Source organism: Gastrolobium bilobum, unplaced genomic scaffold (genome assembly GCF_033153095.1).
Source record: "Gastrolobium bilobum isolate Gb01-03AN ecotype WA unplaced genomic scaffold, APGP_CSIRO_Gbil_v1 utg54037, whole genome shotgun sequence".
NCBI classification, from domain to species: domain Eukaryota; kingdom Viridiplantae; phylum Streptophyta; class Magnoliopsida; order Fabales; family Fabaceae; genus Gastrolobium; species Gastrolobium bilobum.
In genome coordinates, this window is record NW_026896086.1 from 83,195 (window position 1) to 109,061 (window position 25,867).

General features: G+C 34.4%; 1 protein-coding gene across 1 annotated transcript; it reads right to left on the reverse strand.

Moving 5' to 3' along the window:
• Positions 1 to 15,159: 15,159 nt before the first annotated feature.
• On the reverse strand, positions 15,160 to 16,932 carry LOC133297729 (dof zinc finger protein DOF2.4-like). Its single transcript, XM_061496921.1, has 2 exons — positions 16,700 to 16,932; positions 15,160 to 16,498 (listed from the first exon to the last, which is right to left on the reverse strand). The coding sequence occupies exons 1-2, from the start codon at positions 16,751 to 16,753 to the stop codon at positions 15,494 to 15,496; spliced, it is 1,059 nt and encodes a 352-aa protein (XP_061352905.1). The 5' UTR covers positions 16,754 to 16,932; the 3' UTR covers positions 15,160 to 15,493.
• Between the last annotated feature and the right edge of the window lie 8,935 nt (positions 16,933 to 25,867).

The window sequence follows — 25,867 nt, forward strand, 5'->3', positions numbered from 1 at the left end:
TTAGGTATTTTGATGATGCAAGAGAGCAAGAATACTTGGTGAATATACATATATAGGCTTCGGCCATATTAAAGAAAATAACTTAGGATGTTATTTAATTACAAGCAAATGTTTAGTGTCAAGGATCAAGTGTAATCAAGCATGTTCAAGTAAGTTTTAGGTTTAAAAACCTAGTTAACCTAGTATTCAAGTGTAGGACCTATTTTACAAGAACTTGTAGAAACAAGATTTAAAGGTTAAAGACTTGTTTGAACGGTATAAATTGGTAAAGATGACATATAAATATGTTGATTTCTTCAATCACAAGTAACATGTATAGGGTGGTTAATGATATTTTTATTCAGGACTCCAGTGTTCAATCAAGAGAGTTGACATTGAAAGATCAAGTGGCAAGTGAAGCATAGAAGGTATTTTCAGTTATTTTTCATGGAAAGTTTTTGTCAGGTAAGCTTTCGGTTTAGAAGTTTTCTTCGTCTTTGTTGTTCCACCAAGGTCCATTGTATTATGGTTTTGATATATATAATCCATGATTAATGTGAGAACTTAAAATAGTTGCATTCATGTAAACCGAGTACATGTGTGATGTGTTAATTTTCAAGTATACAAGTACATGTTGTGATGTGATGTGTTTATTTCAAGTATACAAGTACATGTTGTGATGTGATATGTTTTATTCAGGTAGATAAGTATACAAGATGTTTTGATGTGAATTGTTTGTTTCAAGTTATATGATTAGTTTGTCTCAAGGTTCATGGCCATAGAAGAATTAAAAGTTTATACTTACCACATGAAGGATCAAGGCTCGAAAATATCCAAGTTACAAGTTTACAAGTTTGTTTGAAAAGTTACAAGCTTACAAGTTTGTTTGATAAGTTTACAAGATTACAAGTCATTTGGGTGATGAATTACAAGATTTTCATGTTGTTTGGTAATTGCAAGATTACATGTTGTTATCTACATTTTGTATCTGACTTTCATGCAGAAAGTGAAATCATGGGTGGAGATTGCTCTATAAACCCTGAGTTTATTGGGATTCATTTCTCACCCCGTCGTGAGGCTGTAATTTAAATTACAGATACATTAGTAGCAAGAGAGCCCTCAAAAGGCAAGAGACCAGTGAAATGAGGATAGATGACTCAATAAGAGTGGACATTTAGTTATTTGGATGTCTGTATATGCATGTTTGGTTAGTGCATGAAGTCTATGATCATGCATGTATACAGTTGATAATCATTTTGAGAGGCATTTATAGCCGATTTACATTTATGTATCTACGACAGGATTATGTGTATGTTGTCAAGTCAAGTAATTGATATTTGTAATGACACGGAGCCATAGTCAGGACAAGTACATTGGTTGGACTTTTCTGTATTTCAGGAAAGGATAAAATAGAAGGATTCAAACCCTAGATTAGTCCAATTTACAGCCGTTATGTTATCCGTAAGATACTATTCAGAATGGTACATGATATCATATCCAAATGGTATATTGACTATTCAAGACGGTTATTGGGAAATCAAGTAAAAGAGTCTGTATAGGTATGAGACTGTACATATGATAATAACAAAAATAAAAAGGAAAAAAGTTAAGTCACGTAGTTACTAAGACCTATTCTGATACTTAGGTTTTAAGTCTTCCGCTTCAGAATTTAATTATTCTGCTCTTTTAGTACCATTTGTAAGTTAACAATTCGATTTTTAAATTGGGGCATTACAATGAAGATACCAAAGAAGAATGATCATAGACTAAGTCCTCAAAATACATCATACATAATGTACAAATGAGCTACTAAAGGTAAATCCTATACATTTTCTTCTAACATATACATAGGATTCTCCCAAAATACATTAAAACATGCCATGAATAAGCAATCTACAATGGAAATAGATGCTCTAGCACCATCAATTCCAGTACCTGAAAGTGGGGTCCTCGAAACATGGAGTGAGATAAAAATCTCAGTAGACTAGGGATTCTTGGAGGATTCCTCCACCCCAAAGTTCACTTCAGGAATACAATAATAAATAACATAATATAGATATATGTATGCATGCAAAGTGTACAATAACTATCTAATAATCCTACTAGTGCCTCGCACCATCCACAGAATACAAATGACAGCGTCCTAGCCATCCCTCTTGATACATATACCGTCGACAAGACGCTCAAGACAATAATCCTACTAGCCAAAAAATAGTGTATGAATTACACAGGGAAACCATCCTACCACATACCAGTACACATTAAGCAATCATGCAACACACAAATATATGCATTAGAAAATCATGCAACATACCTATATAAGGAAACCCTCTTACACCACACAACAAGTAACACATATAATGCATTATATTATAATTCATTGCACAAACCACATAAGTTAAAACCCACACGGGCTTAGTGGAACAATCTAGGGATAAATCCAAGGTCTGAAAGCTTACTTGTCAGAACTTTCCACCAAATACTTTCCTTCACAACAAAGTAGTCCTCACACTCAATATAATAGAAGGAAATTCACATCAATGGCTTATCCACAAAACTGTACCTAATCACAAGGTGAATTTGCAATCAAGAAATTGCTAACAACACAATCAAGTCTAACTGCAAGCTAGTGGACATATACATATCACAAACAACGCTAGATAATTCACAACCAATCAAAAAGGTCATGAACTCACCTAGGCTTGAAATCATTTAAGTATCCAACTCAAGCTCTATGAAATCATCCAAAGCTTGATCAATCAAGGATGGTTCACTAGTTTCCAACCTAGAAACAACATGAACAGATTCAATACAAACCATCCAACCTACATTGCTTGAGACACAAGCAATCTCAACATATAGGCATGCATTTTTCAAAAAATAAGGAAGATTATACAAATGGTTCTCTAAAAACATTTCCATCGATTAAATCACTTGCCCATCATACTTTGCAACATAAGCTAAGCCCAATTCATGCCTCAACACCATCAACCACTCAACACTTTTATGAAACCCTAATTGTGCATTTCTTAAAATAAAACACAAAAAGGTTTGGAATGCTTACCACAAATCACTTGACAATGGTCCAAGGGTTGTCTTTCAACTCACAATGTGGCAATGCACCACCTCTAACTACATAATTTCACCCAAAACGGCCACCTCCTCAAGCAATTTCCACACCATACAAGGCTTTTCTAAGGAATGTGGATTATAGGTGTTGTTCCTCTTGCAATTCTAACCAATTTTGCCTCCAACCACATATGCTTCCATTGAACAACAGGGAAGTTAGGTTTTCAAGGGTTCTTATTGCTCATAAATGGGGGACCTTCGGTTGGTGAGGAAGAAGAGTGTTTTGGGTGAAGAGAAAGTCACTTAAGTGAGATTTTAGCATTTCACACGTTTGCTTCACTACAAGAAAAAATCTTATTAGTGACAAAATTTTGTGAAATTTCGTCACAAATTCCTATGTCGCAAGTAAATTTCACCACAAATGCCTGCGTCGCAAGATTATTTGTGACGAAATTAGATTATTTGTGTCAAAAATTGTCATATGTGATAATTTATGACGAAATTTTTCATCACAAATAAACTTTTTTCTTGTAGTGCTTGCTGAGCTCCTCGCTTCAGCGAGCTACACCAGCAAACAATTTCAACACTCGCAGAACAACTCGCTTCACCGAGAAGCTGCTGACAGTAGTGTCTAACATATTCTCCTACTTCCTCACTTACCCACACTTAACCATTCTAAATGAGTATTTCCCTCATAATCTTATTTAACATTTATTTAATTAAGTAATCCCCTAATTAATCATCGTTATGCATAATTAAATAATTAATCTGATGCAATTTCTCATTCCTCAAGTTAAGGTTATTATAGGAACTAAAGTAGAGTTTGTTGTCCTTGATATTTTGAAATTTATTATACGATATTTCCAAAAAAAATTATACTATATACTATTTTGATTAAAACCTCCAACATGCTCGTTAGTGATTTTTAAGGTGGGCGTGCTTCTGATTCTTCATGAGTTCAATAAAAGGTATGAAGAATCTGCATAACTACAGTTCTACTTTATAATTCTTTAATATGTCATCCATTTATTTAATAGCCAATTTTTTTTAAAAGGGCGAAATTATAATTTAAGTATTTTCCTTGCTATTACAATTTTCATATGGCAAAAAAATAGAAATTATACTTACAACTAAATTTTTTTTATAAGTTTTGATGGAGAGCGAAAACTAACTGTATAACTGAAAAATCTGAAATAATATTCAATGAGAAGCGTTATTCTTACAATTATAATCGTTAGATTGACGAAAATCAACAGTTAAAAATAGATTGTAAAATGTTGTAAGCGAAAAGCGGTTATAAGAATAACGCTTCTCATGTTCAATTCTAAAAATTAATTTACATATATTTGAAGGGGCGGACCCTCTAGCTAGCCCGCTCAATTATTTTGAAGCAATCAAACTACATTTTCAGATGTTGAAACGCTGGTTAGGAGCTAACTTTGTAGCTTATCGTTTTACTATAAACAGGCTATTCAAATTACCAATACATGATGTGGAATTCTCCTCCATAAATATTAATGCCGCTTAGTTATATTTTATGCCACAACTGTAGAATAAAGCGCAAGTAGGACTCGATCCAATAAATCCATATCCATATTCCAGTCAATATACATAATTTTGTTTTATAAAAAAAGTATTTTACAAAAAGTACCAGTCAAACGATCAATTCATTCTTTTTTTCTCTTCCCTTTTTCAAAGGGTTTCAACCCATCTTAAAATACATTTTATGAAAACGGGTTCATGCCATCCATCTCAGTGTAAAATGTTCGTCTTTTTTGTGAACTATGTTAAAGAATAAGTGTAAAATAAGTTTATGTATGAAGTGAACAAGTAAAGATGTATTTATTTTTATTTTAATTTATAATGCATTTTGATTTTAACCACTATATAAATTTTAAAGGTAAATACACTTTTACTTATGCCTTTTAAAAAACAAACTTATTTTGATAGTTAAATATTTGAATATATTAATTGTTTCAATTTATATTTTATAAATAAAGACTTCAGTGTGAGTAAAGAAATGAAATGAACATAATATACTCTTTTAAACGAGTAATTTAAATGGGAGATTTTCACAACTGTATTGACAATCAATTGTTATTTTAATGTCTTTGCACCCGAACAGTGTGTGAGTACTTGTATTTTTCTCTTAGACTCTTGACAACCAACAACAATCTAACTTTCATAGAGACTATGGAGGCTAAGGATAGTTTATAAAGGAGACAAAAGAACACTAGCTTTCCTTTGGGTTCTTTTATATTAGCTAGGTCTAATTCGGGTTTTTACTGCAATCTTAGTCCAAAAGCACAATAAAAACATACTTGTCGTATGCCCAATAGGATCCACCAGGCATCAGGCTATTCTCGGCAAACCCATAGCATTGGCAATTGATAAAGCAATTGAAGACTTACGACGTTTAAATCTTGTAAAAAATAATTATATATTATAAATTTTAATTATATATTATAAATTTTATTTTAATTATAAAAATACTCTGAAAACTATAATATCACAATATTAATTATAAAAATATCCAATAAAAAAATATAAAGTGTTAATGGAAAGTTCGAACTGGATTAATCAAAATAATCGAAAGTCTATATCTTTATATATATACTTCTTAAATTATACTATTAGTATTATATGTTATATATCGTATTTCATATTTTCTTAAGAAAAAATTCTTTCTGTATTTATTTTTAAATTTGTTTTATTTCTACGCTCGTGTCGGATTCACATTCTTGTCAGCATTGACTAGTTTTGACTCCAGAGTGATTGATCCTTCATTATTGAATGGATAAATACTATGATATTAAGATTCAGTGCTTGCTCACGCAATCATCCATTTCCATATTCCATGCAAAAGAATACATAATTAAACAAAATTTAAAACCCTCAAAGTCCACATCAAACTTGCACACCCAACTATTCCCCATTTCAAGCCTTAGCTCATTTATGATTGAAAGACTGACAGCATCACAACAAAAAAATTATGTTCCCTGATTCCATTGGAGAAGACGAAAATAATTGAGCTATATTGTTTTGCACGACAGCGCACTTTGCAAAAGGTAGAGTACACCTATGCATGCAAATTGCTATCTCCTGTTAACCCCATTTTGTTATGCATTTTCTTGGTTTAAAATCTACCACCGTATATAACCAAATAGCCTTGATACAGATGGTAAGAAATTTGAGCCCCTTAACTAGAGGTTTTAAATGTAAAAATAATTCAGAAGAGATGCTTCCTTTAATAAAGTTCGATAAATGCTCGAATTGGATATAGTTTGAAGAATAAATTGGTTGAAAAAATATAAAAAAAAAGTGTCTATCAACACATTAATTTGAATCCATTACGTAACAACTTGATTTGATTAGATGTATCAAATCTCTCTTTTTCTGACCTTTGCCATTATGATCTGACTTGACTAGAGGGTTGATTTTAGCCAAAATGTAACGCTTTTTTTCAGCCCCTATTTGTTGATCAAATTTTAACGTCTTTTTCCTCTTTGTTTCTTGTTCTTCTTGTGCACTTCTCAATCTGTTTGTGACTAATTTAAACCACGAATCATTTTGAACCTTAAAGTGGGTGTTTAAGTGTAAGATAATATAGAATTATTTTAAAACAGTCATTTGCTTATGCGGGGAATAAAATGACTTTGTTCTGAATTAATTTTAAATAAGCGACGCGTTCTTAATTTTTCTACACTTACACGTGCATGTCTGTTTCATTTGTTGTTAAAATTACAATATATAAAAGTTAACCTAATTATTCATGTTTGTAGAATGAACTATTCATTGATTAGTTTGAAGAATATTTACGCATGCTTTCAGAGTATATTTTTCATTTTTGAAAAGGAATGTTGACATAAGGCCGTTAGATGCTTCATAGGATGCCATATGCTCTCGTAAAAAGGAGAAATGTGACAAAGAATCTCTTTGGTCAATAATTTCTCCCTCTTTTTTGTGTATGTATCTATTTCTCTATATACATTAGTTAAGGACCATTCAACACCACTGAGTTGCATATGCTTATGAAAAATAATGTTACATATACACATATATTACTACGAAATATACATAATTACAAAAATGGTTTCGTTTTAGATTAATAAGATCAAAGTCATTTCTTTTTTTCTATCACATTCACGATCATAAAATAAAATTAGGGATTAATGTTTTTTCTATAAGTTGGAGATAACTTTATCTTTTATACTCACATGTGGAAGAGGGAAAACCCCCCCTTTTTTTTCTTTCTCTTTTTTTCTCTTCTTCTTACGGGGTCATCCATTTACATATAAGTTATATATATATATATATATATATATATATATATATATATATATATATATATATATATAAAAGAGAGATTTGTACTAAAAGACAATTTTTCTAAGTAACATTTATCTCCTATATATATGTAATGATATATGAGATGACTTTATATGGATTTTTCACCTTGTCCTATATTTTAGTTTCTGACTACATGTTTCTTTTTGTGTTGGGGTTACTCTAGGAAAATAATAAGAAGTTGTATGGGGGACCTCATGCCCTGATCAAAAAAGGAAAGCAGCTATAAGGAAGTAGTGGCATATGCTAGTTCCCATCAAATATATATGGACCAGGCCAGTGGGGTCATCTTCCCAATTATTTTCTTTCATTTAACTTGAAATGAATGAATTCAATTAACTAATGATAATAATATAAGGGCCAGGGAATCAATTCTAAGTTCATGTGTATGATTGAGAACATGTGAGAGAACGTGAGGACTCTCAGAACAGTTTGGAATCTCAGTCTCTTTCCTTCTTTCTCCATCTATTCATGAAGATCACCACTGATTTCTCACATACACAAGGAGAGAGAGAGAGAGATTATATTTATAACAAGGACGTTATAAAAGTGAAAGCTGCAATACATATATATGGATAACATGAAAAAGAAAGAGCATCGTATATCTAGGTACCCAAACTTGTACATGTGGGTATCAATAACTTAAGCGAATATTGCCTGCATTCACTCCCACACACACATATATAGAGAGAGGAAAGAGAAATGATAGAATTTTGGCTTGGAATTCCGAGCCTAAGAACTCCTTTATTTTTTATAAATTAATTTTGAATATTTGTAATAATCAACCTATTAATCATTTTAATCAGTATATAAATATTAAATATTTGTTTTTTTTTAATATAATGAATGCATTTAATTTTTCACTTAATAATTTTTCATTATATATTAGGAGAATTGTTGAAATAATATTTACAAAACAAAATATAACAATTTTTTTTTTTTATTTAGGCCATTTCTAATCCTCTTTCATTTGCTACAAGTTTTTTTTCCCCCTCTTTGGTCCGTAGAATTTCAGTACAAAAGAATGTTGAAACTTGAGAACAAGACCCGAATTTCAAAGTCGAGAATTTCGGGATCACCTTGACCAAGTTCTAATCCCATTGATTGCTCTATAAAATTCCACACTCAACAGTGAAGAAATGAAAGGAATATCACTATTATAACAAAAATATGCTTAATTACTATATAAGCTACTGACTCAGGGACCGACCAACCGTGGGTGAGTGAGAGTGAGATTTTTATGTCTTTCGTGGTTTTGAATGTGCTTTGTTCCTTCTTGGTAAGACCTTGATCCTATCAAAAGCGAATCCTAACACCTAACAAAGATTCCTTTCTTTCAACATAGCCAATCCCATTTTCAAATTTCATGCACAAAAAGTGCAGTGCATTTCTTTTATATAGATATATATATATATACATACATCTTGTACTAATAATATATCTTTTGTCGCTAATTACAAAATGGGGGTGTCTGAAGGAAGTTTCTAAGAGATTGAGCTGCACCCTGCAGCCACCATTTTATATTTCATTTAATTGTTATTAAGGATTAATTTATATTCCAATACTATATTCAATACAAATATTCTTCTGCATATATGAAATCCAACTTAATATATAATGGTTACTCCCACGTTTTTGTTATAGTTTTATTTAAAAAATAAAGGAAAAAGGAAAGGTGCAAGCTGGTTTGATGCTTCAGCATACATCAAATAAAGTTTTGAATCGAGAAACCCACTAGGCCACCACCATATATTCTGTGTGAGAATTTTCTATATACAGAAAAGCAGCATATGAAGAACTAACCTCAACAAAAGTGCAAATTTACAATAAAGGCTTTCTTATATATTGTAAAGCAGTGGCTAAATGTATATTATACTTATTAATACCTTGTTACACACACACAGACATGTATGCGTGCCTATATGTATATATGTAACTTTAGGATTATGAGTGTATAACGAACGGGAAATTCATTTATATATAATAGTTAAAATTAAACATTTTTAAAATTACAAAGATAGAAAATAGTGATATACCTACGAAATTAATTAACGAATTAAAAATAGGGATAGTTATTAACTTCTTAGCATTATTTTAAATTATTATTCAATCATAATTTATTAAAATTAAAAAGGAAATTATTATCCTTATTATTATTATTTAAAATATATAACTTTTTTAATTAGTAATATCGTAAAATATTATATTAATTTGAAAACAAAGAAAGTGGAAAAGTAATAAGATATGCAGAAGAATGAAGTGGTGGTGCACGGAGACAATTTTGGAGCAGAACATTTGAGAAAACATTGAAATTAAACCAAAAAAGAAAGGAACAGTCTCACACATGACACAACACGCCATGAAAGCATGCATTCATTCTCAGTTGGAATGTTCAAAGCCACAAATATCCATGCTGCATGGAAGCGCGTGCAATCAGATCCAGTAACTGCCACTCAGGTCCTCTCTCTCTCTCTCTCTTTATATGGTCCAACTTAGATACTGACAAATAGTCCCTTGTCTTCTTTTAAAACCAAAAAAGAAAAAAAACAACAAACAAACAAATTAGCTGTTTTAGAGTAATTTTCTTACTTTATATCATCAAATATTTGTTACATCAATTATACTCATTTTAAAAAAAAAAATTTTTTTTAAGAAATTTGATAACTTTTTAATATGAGAAAAAAACATTAAATTAATAATAAATTGAAATAATTCAAATGGTTGAAAATGACAAACATTAAAGGGTTAATTCACATGCTGAATGCCGATATCGTTTCTTGGATATAAAATTATATATTTCTAATAGTTTCAAAATTATAGATTTTTAATTTTTAGAAATTTGGTATAAGCAAATAAAATTTATAAATTTTTTTACTAATTCTTCTACCTCTCAAAATAATATAATTTTGAATTGTTGAAGATAATTTTATCATACGTGGCAAGGTAAATATTTTCCCAACATTAAATAATATAAAATGATAACATTAAGAGTTTTTATCTTTTATTACCTCCTTAAAAACCACGCGGTTAGCGCGTAACAGTCTGCGAATTGGTCAGAGTCTTCAGACATTCTATTAATTACCTGATAGCAGCTGGTGTCACTGAGTTTGTGACATTGTTGTAGTAACGTTGCGTCAAATTAGAGATTGCTAAAATCTCTGCGCTTTGACTCTGCTATTTCATGGGACGGACATTCTTTTACAACGTTATAATATAACTCTATTTTTGGCTATAGTATTTATTGGGAATGATGCATATTGAATTCTTCTATTTTCAAGTACAACTGAACGATTGTATTTTTCAATCAACAGATTCCAGTTAATCATTTCACATAACAACTCCTAATGTTTTAGATCCTCAATTTATTTTCTTATCAATAAGCATGTCACGATGGAGCCCAATCTTAGATTGACAGAATCTAGCCACACATCATTAGACATTTCAAAAGTGGCGGAGTTTGAAAAAAAATTTAGTTACTGTCAACAAATTTGACATATCAAAATATTTATTGTAATTATGCAAATTTATCAGAAAAAAAGTAATTCTAGCATATTTATCTAAATTATTTACTAAATAATATTACATAACATTAAAAATTTTATTATTATATACAAAAACAAATATATAAAATGTACTAATCTTTCGGATAAACATTTCAAATATAATAATTTATAAGAGTAATAGGTCTTTGTTGTAATCAGTCATACATCAAATGGATTCGAATTTCTTTGATGAAAGTGGAGACGAAATGAAATTGCTATGCTCTTCATTAATCATCTAAACCATACGGCTAGTAATCATTTGTCAAAAACTTGCGCTCCAGAACTAACAAATTTTTTCTATGCACCAGGGAGGTTGATTGAGTTTGCTGCTAGACGGCGGCTGGTGTTGGTTTTGAGAAAAAGAACAATACTTAGGGTAATATGGAGGGAGGATATTTTGGGATGCTGATTGGAAAAAAGAAAAAAGAAGTGTGCGGAGGGGGGGGGAAGAGAATTGTGTAAAGAAGATGTGGATATAAAAATAAAAAATAAAAATATGTTTAAAAAAGTAAAATGAAAAATGAGTGGTTAAAAAATGAGGGAAAAGATAAAAATTAAAAATTGAAGATAAAAATATTATAATTTTATTATATTTATTTAGATAGTGCCAAATTATAATTTTAGCCAAATTATAATTTTAGGCATAGCCAAATTATAATTAATCATATAATTATATATATATTTATATATAATAAATGCAAAATTTTGAAACAAAGGTAGTGTCAAGGCAAGGCACTACCAAGTGATAAGGTGGCTACTAGGGGTGAAAGTGGGCTGGGCTAGGCCAAACTTTGTCCCGAAAAACCTACGTCAAAAAATTTCAATTTGGCCTGGCCCAAGCCTAGTATAAGTCTAACTGTTAGCCTGACTTAGCCCGTTTATAAAAAAATAAATGGCTTGGCTTAGCCCGTTAGCTTGTTAATTTTTAACTTCCATGCAGAACCATGAATCAACTTTACAAAGTACTCAAATTCTGTTGCTACACCAAAAATCATAATTTCAACGTCCAAACAGAATCATGAATCATAACAAAACTCATACAATATGCATTTAATTCATTTTCAAAAACAAAATGCTCAAACTAAATAATATATATTTCATCAGATCTAACAAACAAATCCATATTATGTAAATTAAAATAACCACATGAATTCAACAAACACATCATGATGCTTGTAGTAAGTATAACATTTCTCAAAAATCTTTTAATATATTCATATACACAATCAAACATGTTGAGATGTTGATTCCTCCTATATAAGAAATAAAGTAAGATTTCTATTAAAATATAATCGAAAATAATTAAGTTATAAATAATTGCAATTGATTAAATTTATATCTTTTGTTTTTTCTTCAAGGCATATATACTTATTCTATTTTATTTTATTTAAAATAAATAGTACAATATAGGCCGGCCTGTAGGTTTATAAGCCCGACCTTTTGAAAGTGGGCCTACGACCTTTTTATTAAACAGGCTTTTCTATGGCCCAAGTTCGCCCTATTATACAAATTATACTATGTCAAGTATGACCTGATATAAGCCGAGCCGTGGGCCCCTGTAGGCCGGCCCAGTTTCACCCCTAGTGGCTACGCCACTGCATTTCTAATCCATTAAATTCAATATATATATATATATATATATATATATATATATATATATATATATATATATAGGTAGATAGGATCCTTTGATACCAGTGTCAAATTTAAAATTTGACATCTCATCTGAGAGCCATTAGATCAAAAAAGATCAACGACTCTGATTTGTAAGCATGTGATACCATTAATTTTTTTGATCTAACGGCTCTTAGATGAGGTGTCAAGTTTTAAATTTGACACCAGTGTCAATGGATCCTACCTCATATATATATATATATATATATATATATATATATATATATTATAAAATTTTATATTTATAAAATTTTTGTTTACAAACTACGCTAAGTATGATTGGTCATACTTCAATTAAGAGTGTATGACCGGTTGTAATTTGTAAAAAAAAAATTGTAAATGGATCTTTCCCCTATATATATGTGTGTGTATATATACAAGAGGTTGAATTATTTGATTTCAGTATAACATTAAGAAATATTATTTCTCATTAGTCGTTGAATTTTATTTATATGATAATTGTAATTTATTTAAAATTAATAATTAATTAATAAATTTAACTCAATAAACTATCACATCATATGAATAAAAATTGACAACAGTTTAGATAAGAATAAAACTTCTTAATAAATATTATCCTCATAAAAAAAACATTTATATGAATTCGGTTAATATTCGAACATTAATTGAATATTCGTAAAACAAGTTAAAAGAAAAATGACAAATTTGTTAGTATTGAGAACGATTGTAAAAGATCATCCATGGCCATCATGAACATGATGATATGGATCTCGAAAGTTACAATGTTTATCGTTTGGGGTGGGGTGGCCATTTTGTCGTCTTTTGATGCTCTTTCTCCGCGTCTCTGCCACCAAAACCACAAAATTAGGCAAAGTCTTCACAGTATCATTTAGATCTCTTTTAACATTAAGTACATTGACACATTATTTCAAAATCATTCTCTCTCTCTCTTTATCAATGTGACTCAATTACTATATATCTATTATTAAAGGACATACTCCTCTCTCATGCAAAAATACGATAATTTTTTAATGACATATCAACTAAATATTCTCTATGGAGAGTTGGAAGTCACTAAACTCAAGGTGGATTTGTTAGGTTATAGTATTCAAAATTTTATATATAAAATTTGAAGGTGAGATTCAATCTCCATGGGGAATATATATTTAATCATTCATGAATTATATAACAACTGCAATTTCTTGAAGTACTAAACTTTGTTCAGTGAATCAAAGCAATCTCTAGCTAGGTTTGGCTGCGCAAGATGAAACATCACAATCATTTTCGATTTTTTTGTTTTATTTTTATTTTTTGTTATAAAAACAACATCTGGGTTTTGGAGAACAGGATCCCTGTCCTAGAATATTTACTCTGTTCATGGATAGAATAGTAAACTCCAAATTCGAATCATATTTGCAACAACATGACAAGGACAACCTTTTGAATTTTAAGGAGGAGGTCGTTAGAGTTTGTCCCAAACTGGGGTCTCTGAATAGTTATGTCACTGATTGGTCAAATAATTGCATGGGGTTAATTAACTCTAAAGTAATCGTTAAACCAAGGAACACCTAATTGAAACTGTTTCATGTTTGTTGATTGAAGTATATTTTTAGTTTACTATGATCAAATCCTAAACTTTCTATTTGAATCCTTCATTCTCACTCCAAATTTGCTAAAGAAATGATACAATTTATTATATTTTTGCCAACAGTTACATTAGTCAACAAATTAAGTGGCATACCATGAGTTGCTTTAAGGAGCTATATTTACTTTCATTGATTCGCATTCTAAAGTTTTTATTGTGCAGGTTGCCAAGATTTATATGTATAATAGCTTCTTATAATGAGAAAGTAAACATTGTCCATAGTTGGGGAATAAAGATAAAAAAAACTTCTATCCAAGACTTGCTATAATCTTGTATGCTGAGAAAAGTGGTTTTAAGAGTCAAAAGCCAAAAAAAAAAAAAGAGAGTTGGTTTTACAATAACTAAAAATTATGAATAAAATAACCACTAAGTTGCAAGATAAATCTTTTGAGAAAATTATATTAAACGGCACAATGCTATTAACATCAAGGAAAAGTTCCTGTAGTCGTTACAATAACTTTCTAAAAGGTAAAAAATAACAGAAATATAATTTTTAACGGAAGAAAATCGCACTTTTCCACTATATATATGAGGAATGTATATAATAAGAAAGACAACCTATTTTTATTAAGCTTTCTTTAACCACCACTCTTGCTTTACTACCTGTTCACAAGGAAATTCCAGATCTCTAAAGGACCACTACAAATGAGCTCAATTTGACTAATTAAGTAAACTAAAGTAGCAAATGATTCATGATTTTGATTAAGATGATCACCAACCAAATTAGAAAAATTTCCCAGGAATCAATCATTTAGAATCTATGATTTTTGGAGTTTATGATTATCAGTGCAGCACATTAATTATCCTCCAAATCATTTTGTGGAAATGAAACCTTTCCACCAAGTTTAGTTATTCAGCAATCTTCACCATTAGAAAAATAGAAATTTCCATAGATGTGTGGTTAAGTGGTAACCAAAGAGCAAACATAATTAATTAGCTACTACAATCTTCATTCCTTGGAACTCATAATATCACTATAGTAAACCTTCTCATACAAACAAACCTAAACCTATTAATTGGAATGTAAAGAAAAAACAAGAAGAAACAAAAACATATAAAGATTAAAAGTTGAAGAAAAGAAAAAAGAAGAACTAACATCCCTAGGGTTTTCATGTGATCTTAAAAGAAAGCAAAGTTTTCTCAACCCATCCTCCAAGTTCTTCACATTGGGCTAATTATATAGAGTTAGCGAGTTGAGTGAAACTTTGAAATCTTGGAGGGTTAAGGAAACTGAAGAACCAAAAACCAGAAGCTTTAACAAGAGAGCATGAAAATTCTATAGTTGATTGTTAGCAGCAGAAGAAGAGGTAAAACCAGAAAGATCTGTCCAAGCTGCAGTGGCACCACCACCAGTACTCCAATATTGTTCACTTGTAGGGTTATTCATTCCCAAAAACTGTCTAGACAAACCAAGTTCTTGATTTTCTTCCATTTTCACTGAAGTTGATACCTTGGGTGCACCACTATACCCAGCTTGTGCCTGATTATTTCCACTACTACCACCTTCAAATGGGTATAATCCATGAGAAGAAGCTTCCAAACTAGACAAGAAGGGAAATTGGTGTGTTTGTGGAACCCTCCATTGCTCCAAATTAGAACTAGATAAGATAGAACCACCAACACCAACACCACTTGCTCCACCAAAAGGGTTTCCTATGTGAAAATTCAAGTCTCCTACACCTACTCCTCCCATTGGACTTGAAATTGAGCTAAAGTTCAAGCCATAGTTTAAGGCTATATCACCACCAGCAAGGTGGTGATCACTAAATTGATGCATTGGAGCCATGAACCTTAGAGGTGGCGGCGGCACTGGAGACCCGAGGCCTGCCATGTCAGCACCGGAGGCAGTACTATTAGTGGAAGCCGCACTTGCCGTTTGGCGATCGGAGCTCGCCGGCGATGATTTTGAGCTGCTGGTGCTTCCCCCTTTGCTCCTCTTGTTCCTCCGGCAGCCACCGCCAACCGGGACATTCCTCAGGGCGCCGCCTCTTGTCCAGTACCTTCTACAGGTCTTGCAGAAGTGGCGGGGCTGAGAGAGGCTGTAATTGTTGAAGTAGCAAAACTTTGTGTTTGTGGATTCACATCTCGGACATTTTTGTGGAGCTTCTTGCATAGGTATGTGCTCCATCCTTGCCCTATCCGCCATCGATCCCGGCCGTATAGACCGGGATCCACCGCCGCTTCCATGAGGTTGTGTTGGCGGTGGTGGAGGTGGTGGTGGTGGAAGAAGAAGATGATGAGAGCTAGCACCACCAGTGTTGCCTTGTTGATTATTTGGTTGCTGCAATAACATAAAGTTAGAGGAGTTGGAGAAGGAGATAAAATAAAAAACATGGAGAAGCAAAGAAATAAAAAATATCTGGTATATTCAAGAGAAGGGTATAAACAAAAGGTAGCAAGAATATTTATCTTTTGAAATTTTGTCTTTTGGAGAAAGAAATTTTATGTGAAGAACCAAATTGAAGAAACCCTTATTATTTACCTGTTGGTGCCAGTTGGCTGGATCAATATATGCTGGGATGGAAGTATAAACCATGGTTTCTCTTGGAGCTTTCTCTTTTGTAAAGGTTGATGGGGTTTTTTGGGAGATAATAGTAGGGAGAATCGCATCAACAAGTTAAAGAGAGAGAGTGTTTTGTGTGTGTGTGTGTGTGGCTGAGTTCAACAAAGATGAGAGAAAGAAAAAGAGAGAAAGCAAGAAAGAAAGAAGAGAGGGAAGGGTTAGGAGGTTGTAATGAGAAGCAAAATTAAAGGAGATGCTTTTGAGTATTTATATATAATTTTAGTTTCTTTGTTCATTCCTTCCCTCCCTCTCCTCGATAGCATTCTTTTTGTTTTATTGCTTTTTCAGGGTTTTGAGAAGGCGATGTTTCTTAACCCATAAGCTTCTTTTTGATGCTCTTTAAGTACTGTGCTTAGAAAAAAGAGATTGTTAGTGCCTCTCCCCTCCTTCTGCATGAAAAAAGCTAAGTATTGTTGTCCAATATGTCATGTTTTAATAGGGAGAGAAAGGGAAAAGATATAGAGTGTATGCTGACCAGCCTATACATGCTAGCAATTTGGTGTAGAATAGCCAACACAAACTTTAATTATGATTCTATTATAAAATATAACATTAGTTGGTGAATGAATGATAAATTAAGGTAAAGATTGTGGTCATGTATTAATTAATTTTTATATTGGATTGGTAAAAAAAGGTGTCTACTTGTGCTTTAGTGTCCCGACCAAGTGAACCTTTTCTTGGTCAGGTTTGTTCCCTTCCACACTCTTCTTTGTTTTTTGCATGGAAATATTTATCCTTGCAACTCACGCGCCACTACATGAGCACTCTGGTCAAACTCATATGTGGCAGCTTTTGGTTATTTAGTTAGATATAAGGGAAGGGACCCTCCAAGTAACTCTTTACCAAGTGTTTCGAATGGATAATAAATGGTAAATTAATCATTGCCTGAATGTTGTTTATCCAAAAAAGGAGATTCAACAAACAAAACAAAGCACGTATAGTTTGTTAGAATATTTGGCAAATGAATTGTGTAATTTATGGAATATACTGAAAATGTATGAGATCATGTTGCAAAAATGAATCACTTTTTCTTAGGCATTAAGGTGTCTACAGAGTGTTTGAAGCCACCTTTCTTACATTTATTTCGTGACATAAAATTCAGATCTCGCCGCATCATATGTGGCAATAAGAAATTAAGAAAATAGGACAGATTTTTAAACCATGAAAAAATTCTCGTTCCCTCAATTGCTTAATAAATGAGATCTCGAAACACAAAAGTCTGAAAAAAAATTATTTTTTCACTAGTCGTGTACATGGATCAAATCGAATTTCTTAGTTTTTCCAAATCAATTTTTTTTTAACCGTTTCAGAACCGGTCAATCGATTTTGATAATACTAAATGATTCCGAACCGATTTATATGAAAGAGATATAATATAAAAATTATTGAACGCTTATCACTTACAAGCTTAATGTTTTTGGTTGAATTTATTATTTACATTGTATTAAAACCTGACCACGAGATCACGAGTTTGATTCTCACACCCCTACTTTCATGCAGAATTAGGTCATGCAGAATTAGGTCAGCATAAAGTAGAACAAAAAAATGGGCATGTGTAATATCTACCTTGAGATATGTGTTAGAGAAATATAATATAAAATCATTGAAAGTCCATCCCTTACAAGTTTAAGCTGTTAGATAAAATAATTGCTTAACATAGTCTGTGACCATGGCTCATGTGAGTTCAATCCTCTTTCTATTGGAATTAAGACAGCATAAGATAGAACCAAAAACTAAGTATGTGAAATATCTATGCTTCAAATTCAAATGGCTGTTACGTGAGTGTGTCTGTTAGAGAGATAATAATATAATTATTTTATATTTATGTATTTTTATTATTTAAATGAAAATAATTTTGTTTTATTTTACATATACTGAAATTCTAATTATAGCACGTACTTTTAATAGGATATGTAACAAATATTTTTCTTTTTGAGCAAGAAATTCATTTTTAGGTAGGTAAAGTTGATTATGTTTAATGATAAAATGCAACCAAAATTATTGTATTATCATACCGATTCTTTTGGTTCTCAAACCGGTTCAGTTAAAGTGATTTGGTTTATAAATCAATTAAAATAAAGTGGTTCAGTTCATAAATCAGTTTGAAAAATTATGGATATTCTGATGTTGTTGAGTTCAGTTCTTAAAAATAGATTGGTTTTTTTATATTTTTTTGTACACCCCTAGTACCTCAAATAATTTTTTGTTTTCATGAATGAAAATTCACCTAGCCGATTATTAACAAGAAACTAGGGTTTGAAGGATTTTAAAATTATATTATATTATAAAGTTGTTTCACTTAAGTTTTAAAAAAGTACTGAAGTTGAACTGAAATAGTATATCACCAACCAATAATCAATGGCTCACATGCTAATAAATTTATTCTCCTTGATTAGAAATTTGGAGTTTGAGTTCCAAGATCAAACGAAGAAAATAATTTTGAGAAAAGCAAAGAAATGGGTTCAACAATGCTCAAACCTGATTAAATTGGTTTGGATAAAAACAAATATTATATCACCCTTAAGGGATATATTATAACCCTTAAATTAATCATGAGAATCTCTAAGCCTCTAACCGTTTCCGATCAAATATAGGAGTACGACTAATTCTCACACCCATCTCTCGTCTCCTCATCAATTGTTTAGGAGCTGAGTTATATATGTTGCATAAAACTCTTATTCTATATTATAATTCCTCAAACCAGCCCTACACCCTGGCCCAAAGCCCAGTCTAAAGTTTGACCCATTATTAATGATCGTGTCATGCTTGAACCACATTTATGAATGTGAATGTTGACCAACACAAAATTTGAAGAGATGTTTTTTCATCGAATTCAAACAAAATATCATCATCATCATCATTATTGTTATTATTATTGGAAAACAAAGAAAGTTTTTCTTGTTGCAAAGTATTCTTTATAAGTGTATGAATTTATATGTGATGAAGTTTTAAACAATCATGTTTAAGGGGAAAAATAATTTACTCAAGATGTCAAATGTGTAGAAAATGTTCTGATTCCACAATAATATTATGTTATTGCGTGTGAATAAGTAAAAGAGGTGCAAATAATAGCTTCCTATTTTGTGTTACAATAGAAAATCACTGAGCAATACTATATGAATCCACACTACAAACCAAATAACAAACAAGGTGGTTTCTCCCCGAAAACAAGACGGTATCGATATCATTTTAAGCCGTTTTCATTTTTTAATAACAAATGAATTCTTTTTGTCATCTCATTTTTTTTTTAAGTTCCATGTAAAATATGTATTTGCTATTACTTGTTTCTAGGGGCATCCTACTTGTGATGGGGTCCTGCGAGACTCAAGTGGCAACTGAAGAGGTGAATTTTCTTACAGAATTAGTATTTGTTTAGCATGGAATACAGAACTGTGGGGTGTTGTGAAAAGGCTACCTGGTAGCTTGGAGTAAGGGTGTTAGGAAACTAATTATCGAAAGCAACTCAAACTCTGTTGTCGCATTGCTTACTAGGCATAGTGAGAAAGCTCGTGAGTCATCTTTGGTGACTCAAATTTTTGAGCATTGATCAATTGTAATTGACTGGTTCACTTTATTCATATACTGAGAGAGGCCAATTGCTACACCGATTACCTGACGAACCTCCTGTTAGATGTAAGAACCTGCACCGTTAATTAAGGTATTTAATTAATTAATTATGCAAAAATAAGAAATGATTCCATAATTGACCCTAATAATTATTTATGAGGCTTAATAATCATAATAAGTGATTAAGAATGCTGAAAGTCGCTTTTCGGAAGAAAAGTGCAGATACCGGTTCTGCTAGTCGGTATAAATGCGTGCCGAAAAATTATCCCGGAAAATTAAAGTAAGTGCATGATAATTACTAGAATAACATGTAGGACTTGCAAAACGAGTTTCAAGTCCAAATAATGAGAACTGGTGCTAGAAACCGGTACTGGCTTTGAAAAGCGCGTACCGGAAAGGTGCTCAAAAAAATATAAGAAAAATATGATAATTGTTAGAAAATTATGTAGTTTCATAATCCAAAGTTTGGGATTAAAATGCTAAGCGTATAAATTAAAGTTAATATTGTGCGCTTAAGTGAGTTTTGGCTATATATATGCATTTTAGCACATAAACCTAGGCACTCAGATTTGTCTACGTGACTTGGTGGCTGAATTGCACCTTATACACTGTTCCATTGCCTTCCCTTCCATTTCTTGAGCAAGCTTCCACCTTTGAGGCTTGTTCTTCTATTAAAACACTTGGTGAGGGTGAGGGTTGGCCTTGGGACTACATTGGGGTGGTGTTTCTGAGTTAGAGAACCTGTGTGAGGGAGTTTGAAGAGCTGTGTTTGCTGTTCTTGAGGGGTGTGACCTTTTGTTGGTATTTTGATGCTTCAAGGTGTCTTCTTGTTGAGTAAAAGAGTCATCTTGTGTTCATTTTCGTGCATCCTCTTGTGGCAGTAGCTTGAGTCTGGTTGTGAGCTCCAAGAGCATCTCCCTTTGCTGTTTTTGAGCTTTGGTATGTATATCAACCTTTAACTTGAGTTTTAAGGCTTAAAAATGAAAGCTTGATGCATGTTAAGGTTAAAAGATGATAACTTGTTGTTGAGTGATGCTTAACACATTTAGAAATGCATGATTAGGTGTTTAAAATCGGTAAAAAAAGGAACCTTTGAGGGATATCTTCACGAAAATGCAGAAACTGCATTCTGTCGTGAGATATCCGGATATCTGTCGAACTGATATCCGGATATTGGATATCCGGATACGTGGTTTTGGGATATCCGGATATTGGATATCCGGATATGTGAATCTGTATATCCGGATATGCATATCTGGATATCCGGATATGGACAATGAGATATCCGGATATTCTGGGATTTCGCAGAACAGTAGCTGTGCTGTGCATACAGTAGGCTATTGGGGGTTTGTAGACCTAGATTGATGAAGTTGAACTTCTGTTTTTAATGGATTAAGCCAGAATCATGGGATTTAGGGCTTGTGGCTTTGTTAGAAGCTTTAAGACTTGAAAACGTAATGAAAAGGCGTTGTTTTTAATTTGTATGCATGTGGTACATGTTATTGATTTATGTTTGGTCCATATCAGATTGTGATCTGCTGTGATTGGACTTTGAGCTTGTGGCATTGGATAGCTAGCTTAGACGTAAGCTTTCGTGTCCTCGGTTTAGCCATGTTGTGGTTCCACCATGTCCCATGGGGATATGGTATATGCATGCTGTGTTACATGCTTTTGATGTTTTGGAAATGCTGTTGAGCTATTGTATGTTAGTGCCTTGTTGATATGCATGGAGGTGTTCCACCTATACGGTAAGCCTGAGTATGTAGAACATACAAGAGGGTGAGGCTGTGGGTGAGGTGCAAGCGGTGTTCCTTGTACTACATGTAGGGAATAGGCGTATTCCTACATTTCTCTGGCCAGTAGATAGTGATTACACACATGCCATAGATATATGTTGCACTACATAGTTTTGGAACTGATAATGATATAAATGCTTTTTGAACTTATATTGCACATGTAAGTGAGCTTGGGGTGGAAGATCCTTGAGGACCCCTTGTCTTACTGAGATTTCTAGTTTAGAGATCTCACCCCACATTTGGGGAATGCTTATTTCAGGATCAGGTAATGTTGAGACCTCAGGCGGCAGGAGGCCGGAGCTGAGTTAGATTGCTGTTATATTATGCTGCCTTGATTGGATGCTGGATTTGCATGCTGCTTCTATGCTTATAGCTTCAGTTTATGTTTTGAAGATTTATGTTGAGACTTGTTGTTTACTATGTTTATTGGTGAGCATGGGGATTGTCCATGACACATAGTATTTTGATGTCTTGATTATGTCTTGAGTCTTTTGGAGTTGTAATAATGTATCACGATATTGTCCGGATTACTTGATGTAATGCCGTGATTTAGATACACACTTTATCTATATATTGAGGTATTTCAGTAGATGTCTTATTGCAATTTACATACAGGCGATATTTTATGAAATTGATTAAGTAATCAAGTTGGTAATTGATAATGACGTCATAATTGAAAAGAAAAAGAATATTTCGCATTTTTAATTAAGCACCGCTTAATACGATGTAATGTTAATATTCCGAGTATACACGGGGTGTTACATTTTATGGTATCAAAGCAACGGTTCAAGGGAAAAGCCTGTATGTATTGCAATGATTAGGATGTTTGGTTGTGTCTGTTTTGTGTGTTTGCTCTGTCGAGTATTATTATGATAATGCATATGTGACCACATTGCGTGGGCCTGATCAACTCATAATTTGTGCAGAATCATGGTAAGGCCCGGGAGAAACCGCGAGACTTCGGAGGATCGGCCCGATCCTGTCCTGGCTGCATTAGCTGAGATGCAGGCGGCCCGACTAGCCGACCAGGAGGCCATGAGAATGGCAAACCAGGCCAGGCTGGACGCCGTCAGAGAGGCGAACAGGAAGGCCACTGAGGACGTGTTGGAGGCCAACCGTATGGCGAACATGACGATGTTTAAAGTCATGTTGGAGGAGATGAGGAATGGTCCTGCTGTTGGCCATGTTCCTCCGCCACCACCTCCACCGCCACCACCACCACCACCACCTCAACCCAGTCTGCAGGATGACTCTCAGAGTCAGATGGGAGATGGCAGTCATCTTACGGGGGCCATGCATACCGTCCCTGTTTTTGCTGAGGATCGTGATGAGATCGATCGCCGGCTGAATGCTTTCCGTAAGCATAAGCCACCTGCCTTTGATGGATCCTTTGATCCTGTTGCTGCTGCACGTTGGCTTCAGGCGTTGGACAAGATTTTTCGGGTCATGCAGTGCACAGATCCGCATAAGTTGATGTTCGCTACTTACATGCTGGAGGGCGATGTCCATGAGTGGTGGACAAACCTTTCTCATGTCTACGAGATGCAGGGTCATGTGATGACTTGGCCTATGTTTGAGGATTTCTTCTTGGGGCAGTACTTTCCATATGACGCTCAGGAGAGGCAGCAGGGAGAGTTTGATAGATTGGTTCAGGGCTCGTTGTCTGTGGACGAGTACCTGGCCAAGTTCAACCAGTTGGTGAAGTTTGCACACTTCAGGATGGCGAGGCCTACTCCTATATTTCTGGCTGCTAAGTTCCGCAGGGGACTTAGTGAGGATATTGCTGGTTACCTAGCTGGTTCTGCTTCTAGAGATTTTGGGACACTGGTTCAGCAGTGTCGTGATATTGAAGATTTCTACAGCTCGAGTAAGGCCAAGAGGGCCAAGGTTGCTGAGGCGACGAAGGTTGCAGCTGGTAGTTCCACTTCTTGGCGAGACAGGAAGTTTGGGAACAAGGGCAATGGTAAACCGTTAGCAGCTCGGCAGGCGCCGAGTCAGTTCAAGAGGACTTATGCTCAGGGGAGTGCAGCGAGACCTCCTGCTCCTAGGTGTTCGGGATGCGGGAAGACTCATTTTGGGCCGTGTTCTACCGGCCAGTTGATTTGCTTTCAGTGTGGCAAGGAGGGCCATTTCTCCAGAGATTGTCCGTCGGCGAAGACAAGGGTTACTGCAGTGCAGGCAGTGCCACTTCAGATGGTTCCCCTTCCACCTGCTTCGGCACCGGCAGTGCCACCATCTTCTGGGAGAGTTTATACTCTGGATCGTCAGCAGTCGGATCGAGCTCCGAACCTTGTCAGAGGTACTGTTACGATTGGTTCATCAGCTGTTGATGTGTTGTTTGACTCTGGGGCTACGTATTCTTTTGTTGCTACCCCGATTGTTGTGGGGCTTGAGTTGCCCAGTGATGTGCTTTCTCCACCGATGCGGGTGACTACCGCCACCGGAGAAAGATGTGATGCTACCACTGTTCATCGCGATGTGGCGTTTCAGTGGGATGGCCGTGAGTTCTCGGTGGATCTGATAGGATTGTCGATGGCCAACTTGGAGGTTATTCTGGGCATGGATTGGCTGTCCAGAAATTGTGTGATGATTGATTGTTGTGCCAAGCGTGTAGTGTTGTCTCCGTGTGATTCCACAGTCAGTTCCTCGCCGTACATTTCATTGCTGCAGGCTAGGAGAGCCTTGAGAGCAGGGGCATTTGGTTATGTCATGTTGGGAGGTTTGGTGAGTGGTACACAGGAGGACATCACCGGCATTCCTGTGGTGAAGGAGTTCCTGGAGGTGTTTCCTGAGGAGATTCCTGAGTTTCCGCCACAGAGGGAGATAGAGTTCTCCATAGATCTGTTTCCTGGTGTGGGGCCGATTTCTTTAGCTCCATACCGGATGTCGCCACCGGAGTTGGCAGAGCTGAAGAAGCATATTGAGGATCTTTCAGCGAAAGATTTCATTAGACCAAGTGTGTCTCCTTGAGGAGCACCAGTTATCTTTGTGAAGAAGAAGGACGGGACAATGCGATTGTGCACCGACTACAGGCAGCTGAACAAGGTGACAATCAAGAACAAGTATCCTCTTCCTCGGATTGATGATCTGTTGGATCAGCTCAGGGGTGCTTGTGTGTATTCCAAGATTGATCTCCGGTCCGGATACCATCAGATTCGGGTGAAGCCGGAGGATGTCCCGAAGACCGCATTTCGCTCGAGATATGGTCATTTTGAGTACTTGGTGATTCCGTTCGGTCTCACCAATGCACCTGTTGTGTTCATGGATTACATGAACCGGATTTTCCAGCCGTACCTGGATCAGTTTGTGATCATCTTCATTGACGACATTTTGATTTACTCCAAGACGGAGGAGGAGCATGTGGAGCATTTGAGGACTGTTCTGCAAGTGCTGAAAGAGAAGAAGTTGTATGTGAAGCCTTCCAAATGTGAGTTCTGGCTCAAGTCTGTGAAGTTCCTTGGGCATGTTATTTCTGCTGAGGGAGTTGCAGTGGATCCGAACAAGATTGAGGCCGTACTGGATTGGGAAAGACCCGAGACAGTTACGAAAGTGAGGAGCTTTTTGGGTTTGGCAGGTTACTATCGGAGGTTCATCAAGGGATTCTCCACCATGGTTTTGCCATTGACTCGCCTTACTCGGAAGGAGACTCCATTTGTGTGGACTCACGAGTGTGAGGTCTGTTTTCAGGAGTTGAAGGAGAGACTGACTACTGCTCCTGTGTTGG